Consider the following 6000-nt stretch of genomic DNA (forward strand, 5'->3'; position numbering starts at 1 on the left):
ACACATACACACACCCCCCCCCACACACACACAGCTGTAACTGATTTAATCTGTCTCTGTTTATGGAACCAACATAATTATAAAAATCAATTAACTAATTGTTTTATTTACAAACATTTTTCCTGGCTGACTTCTAAAACTGTGTTTTAATTAGTTACATCTTTACACTGTCTTCTTCTCTAACCAGTTGGTTATTTCTTTCTCATTGCTATCCCTAAATGTATGATCATTTTATGTGGAAGAAAAAGCAATTCATTTTATGACATACTTAATAAAAAATGTGTATTTTCCAACTTCATCTTTAGCCTTGTGGGTTGTATGGGTTATTAAAAAAAAGACAATCAATTAGATTTTTTTCAGCAACTTTTCTTGTTGTTTTTTTCTTGATCATGGCATATACCGTATATAACCCTGCTTTATTTCATCTTTCAGAGAATCAGGTGGTGTATATGTGAGCTTTATTTTGTATTCGGTTGTCCCTTTTCATGCTTTCCCCTGCTACATCCAACCCCTGTCTCTAAAATAAAGATGGCATTAGGTTTTAGATAACCAGATACAACTCACTGCTCATGTGCTGTGTTTGAAGAGCTAAGGGGCCATGTGGAGCTCTGTCTTGGAAAGCAGTGAAGAAGCCACTGCCTTGAGGTTAGGAAATGACTAAGGGCCTGACCCTTGCACTAAGCAGATAAAACCCACTAAGAGGTTGTAAGGAGAAGTATTTGAAGACAAGGCCACAGAACCAAGTCAAAGTCAGAGGGTTGAGTGAGGCAGGGGAGGTGCTGATAACCACTGGGGACTTGGCTGGTGCCTCCTATTTTGCTACACCCTTGAACCTTCCTTCTTGTGTTGTCACTCAATCACCCAGTTTGGTAATTGAGGCTCAGAGAGAACACTGATGACTCCCAGTGCTGTTCATTTTTCCTTTAAAAAGATGATTATTTCATTTTCATACTTCTCCAGTTTCATGTCAGTAATTTAAAGGCAAGAAATAACTTCCTTCAGTTTTTTGTTCTGCTTTATGCCGAATTATAAAGCTTTAGAAATTTTCTACGTATTTTAAGGATTTTTTTTATAGATTCTTTGTTGAACTCAGTGTGCCAGTAGAACAGTTTCTTCAGAGGACAATAAAGGGATAATTTCTGTATAGCCATGGCTGTATACAATACAGCTTTCATCATTTTTGAAGTTATTAAATAACTCTGGACATCCTAGTTATGATCACTTTTATTATAGTTAATCTAAATAACCCCCACTCACAAATACAGAAGGTTTAACCCTGAAGGAATAAATCAAACTCCAAGCATCACACATGAAAAGCAGTTACATTATTTTAGGGAAATATCTTATTGTTTCAGGAGTCTAACCAGCTTCTAATAACACAATTTCCTGTTCCTATTTCCCACTTTTCCCAAAATGTTGCACCTCATTGTTAGTTTGGCTCAAGGCAGAAGCTTATTTGTACCCTACTCATGGATTTGTTGAAACATGTTTATGCTTACTTCTTTTTCCTTTCATTCTCCCTGATTTGGCAGGAAAGTTTCGAGAGGAATTTAAAGCTGCATTTTCTTGCTGTTGCCTTGGAGTTCACCATCGCCAGGAGGACCGGCTCACCCGGGGCCGGACCAGCACAGAGAGCCGGAAGTCTTTGACCACCCAGATCAGCAACTTTGACAACATATCAAAACTCTCCGAGCAAGTTGTCCTCACCAGCATAAGCACACTCCCAACAGCCAATGGAGCGGGGCCACTTCAAAACTGGTAGAATCTTCTTTCATATGACAGGGATATCTGAGTAAAACTATTCTTTTTTAAAAATGTCTGTACACACAGATTTTATTATCCTAACGATCTGAAGCTAAAATTACTTTGTGGCTTTCTTTCTTTCTTTCTTTCTTTCTTTCTTTCTTTCTTTCTTTCATTTTCATCTATTGCTCTTTGGAATAAAAAACGAAGTCAGTTTAAAATAATTTCTCCACTTTTGATTTAAACATGGTAGAAGTCTGACCTTCAACTGAATTTATTTCAGGCTATTTCAGTTTTAGTTTCATGTATTATGATTTATGTCAATTAAATGTTTGAATATTTTTAATTCTAATTGTTATTTTAATCTCTCACCTTCAGATCGATTGCAAAAAATTACCAAAAGTTATCCAATGATTTTCTTTGGTTTACTAAAAGAAGTAGCAATTACTAACTCTGCATTAACAACAGACATGTTAGTTGATTTCATAGTTTTAAAAAAATCACAAAAGACTCATTATGATGTGCCATCTGAGAGAATATTTATATACAAAATAGCATATTATATTAGATAACTCTCAAAAGCTATCTTTCAAAACTATCTAAAAATATATACTATTAAACTTTATTTTCCATGAATCTTATCACCCATTTACACACTTTTCTCAGGTCTGTAACCTTACCATTGCTAACGTTTGTCATCTCAACATATGGCCAGTAAGACTGTATTAAAATAACAATTTTGGAGTAACTACAGATACATAATGATCTCCGTATCTAAGAAAAGACTTCAGCATTTGAGAATCAGATAGGATTCTTCTAACCAATGAAAATGATATAGTTGGCCTTGCAGGATTAGATTAAGAATACAATTTACAAAGGAAAGGGGTAGAGGACTACCAAGCCACAGCTGGGTCCCATATGGGAGAGTTACTACTGCCATGGAGATTCCTTGGTAAATATTTGCATTTATTTACATTTCATAAACATTTATCAAATATTTATGGAAGTGCACCCACTGTGCTAGGTGCTAGGGAATGAGGTAGGGGTGGATGTACACGTGCCTTCAAAATTGCTCTAGGTTACTGAGGGGGACATGTTGATAGAGTTTGCAGGGCAGCCAACTTCTCTGGGGGACAGATTTGAACATGGGTGGAGCAGCAGAGCAACCCACATGGACATAAACAGTAGAGTTGCGCTGTTTCCCATTCATTCAGTGACACATCTATGTCTGCAGACTCCATGTAGACCAACAGGTGGATAGAATGCAAGTGCTGGCTCTTAGCTCGCACCCAAATGAGGAGCCGCCCAGCATATTTTGTACAAATGTGAGATCTGCAATTCAAAGCACTGGATATTTTAAACTTGTCCCTCTTCAAAATCTCTCTAATTCAAATATTCACTTTAAAATTGAATTAAAAGTAAAAGATATTCATGAAAGCTGCTCTTCTCCTCATGTGATAGCAGCAGGTGTCCTTATTTTACTGAAATACAAGATGTGGAGAACAATATTTAAGAAAGATTTTTTATAGAAGGTAACAAATAATCTTGTTCATCTCTATTTCCCAACTCATCGCTTTCTGAAAGAAGTAACACAGCCAGATTATCCACAAGTTGTTTTCCTGTTTTAGAATGTGTGACGACCGTGTGCTTTTTGCTACTCAAAGCCAAAACGACTCTCACATACAACGTTTATTGAAATTCACTTGTTAATTATGAGAAAGGTATCAACAAAAGCGAAATGTTATAACTCTCTCCTTTCTTCCCTTTGTACATTGGAGAACTTTCTTAATTATGCTGCATGAAAGGAGGGTTGTAATTTTCAGATTGTCATAGGAGCTAGCATTTTAAATAGTTTGAGGGTACTTCAAGTAATACTGATAATATGCCTTAATGCCTAAGTAGTGTCTCAGAATAAGAGCTAAGTTATTTAGATTGTAATATATCTAGTTTATCATTTAAGAAAGAGAGGGATTGGGAGAGGGAGAGCAAGCCAGAGGGAGTGGGAAATGGAGAGAGAAAGAGGCTCAGAGAAGCAGCAGTTGTATGATCGCCTATTAAGGACAAACTCAGAAGTCAAGAGTCCTTTGCTGTAAATCAGTGATTCTCAAAATGTGGTTTCTGAACCATCAACATCAGCATCACCTAAGAACTTACTAGGCATGCACATTTCCACCCTATCTCAGATCTGCTGAATCAGAAACTTTGGAGGTGGCAGCCAGAAATCTGCGTGTTAACAAGCCCTACAGGTGATTCTGAAACACCTTAATATTTGAGAACCACTGCTCCAATTCCCACCTGACACCTGCTAAATAGCCCACGTGAAGTATTTTACTGCACAGCTGTCTACAATGGGCACGATCGTCATCACTACTGTCAGCCTGGCCAAAGGTCTGAAAGAAGAGGTTGAGTATCAACGATGAATGTCACTCACTGTCATCCTACTCAAAGAAATAGTGGTTTACAAAACAGTGGCCCCTGTGTTATAAGCGCAGGGTCAAAGAAGGCTGGTTTTAAAGCACTTGTGTACTTTATGGATACCTGGATGACTTGAGTTCCTAACTAAAACTTTTTAAATCTCCACCGTCACTTATGCTTGCTAAAGGCTAAGTTTTGTGGAAGCAGACAGTTTCTAAGAATGATCATTGCCTGGAAGGAAAACAAGCAAAAAACCACCAGTACCTACCAGAAACCGTGGTAATGGAGTAGCTGACTGTGCAGGTTGCTTCCAATGTGTTGATACAGGAATCCTTCTAAGAGGTCTGGATTTAGAGTGGTTACCTTACTAGGACAAATGGTAAAGAAAGAGGTGTTCCCCAAACCTGCCAATCTTATGGAACAAAGGGTCAACTACTCACCTCATTATGTGCTAAATAACACAAATGAGAGACTTCTTATGAAAAGAATGTGTTGCAACTGTTTTATGCTATACATAGACTCTCGCTCTTTTTTGCTATGTTTCAAGATTTAATGTAAAATGTCATTAGTGTTACTGAAATTTTGTTATCAACAAGGATGTGATGATTTTATCTAGCACAGAATGCATTCGAACTTCATTATTTCTGAATTTCTACAAACCCTTGATATTTGATATTTGAATTCGTTCATTCTTGGGAAGGGACAGCTCCCAGTTTCTGAGGAAAATGATGTATATTCTCCAAGTCTTAGAGTGTTTCTTGGATATTAAATGTTACAAACTATTGATGAGTTAATTGCAAAAGTGTTTTAGGCATAATGATATTGAATTTCACTCCCAGTGTACATTATTTTAGCAAAGATACAGCTAAATATGCTTATAAAATGTAGCCTGAATATACATAAGCCTGAAATATCAGAGTGACAAACACCCAAACATGCTTGTGGACACAGATTGTGAGGAGGGCTATCATTGTTTTAATACCAGTGTAATAATAATAGAATCTTTCACACTTGATATAAATCACAATCATAATCAACTGCATTTCAAAACAAATCTGGTTAGTCATTGCAATTTAGAAAGTTTTTCAATTCCAGTTAATTTTACAACAACTTTTCTACTTTCTACAAGTTGCAAGTCAAAAAAAAGGCAATTCCATTAGTTATGTACAATTAGTTTTCAAATGGCATGAAGCAAAATAATTAACTTTTTAGAGATAATACATAAACAAAAAATATTGTTAAAGCCTATTCTACTACTTTATGTACCTCAGAAAATGAAGTGCAAAGGCATGGAAAACACTGTTATCTTCCCAAATTCAAAGAGGATTGTTTTCTAGAATACTGCTGCAATTAAAGTGGGAGCAAAAAAAACTCCCTCCCATTTGCCACGTATTTCTATTCTTTCAAATTTTCTTTCTCAGCTTTGGGGTTAGAATGTCTTTGAAGTTTTTCATGAAATGTATTTCTATAACTGTTGTATCCCATGTGTGTGAAATCATGTCACTTGTTTAACAATTATCTTACACATTTAAAGTTCTTTATGTCTGATTTACTGTGTCTTCATGAAGAAATTTCTTATCAAATCCATTGAAATTACATACCAACCATGAAAGATGCTCACTATGCAGTTTTTCTTAAATTTTTTTTAATGTTTATTTATTTTTGAGAGAGACAGAGACAGAGACAGAGACAGAGACAGAGACAGAATGTGAGCAAGGGAGGAGGGGCAGAGAGGAAGACACAGAATTCGAAGCAGGCTCCAGGCTCCGAGCTGTCAGCACAGAGCTCAACAGGGGGCTTGAACCCATGAACTGTGAGATCATGACCATGACCGCTTAACCA

At 36.5% G+C, this 6000-nt stretch overlaps 1 protein-coding gene across 2 annotated transcripts in view; it reads left to right on the forward strand.

The window, feature by feature from the left end:
- Positions 1-5706, forward strand: part of HCRTR2 (hypocretin receptor 2) — a 114288-nt gene extending 108582 nt beyond the window's left edge. The window contains exons 7-8 of one of the 2 annotated variants that reach the window (XM_040473791.1): positions 1533-1758; positions 3927-5706. In XM_040473791.1, coding sequence (XP_040329725.1) covers positions 1533-1758; position 3927 — 227 coding nt within the window. In that variant the 3' untranslated portion in view covers positions 3928-5706. Of the gene's footprint in view, positions 1-1532; positions 1763-3926 lie in introns of those variants that run through there. The other variant, XM_040473790.1, reaches the window with a different exon arrangement.
- The last annotated feature ends 294 nt before the right edge of the window (positions 5707-6000 follow it).

Source organism: Herpailurus yagouaroundi, unplaced genomic scaffold, assembly GCF_014898765.1.
Source record: "Herpailurus yagouaroundi ecotype Mexico unplaced genomic scaffold, PumYag 139, whole genome shotgun sequence".
NCBI classification, from domain to species: Eukaryota; Metazoa; Chordata; class Mammalia; order Carnivora; family Felidae; genus Herpailurus; species Herpailurus yagouaroundi.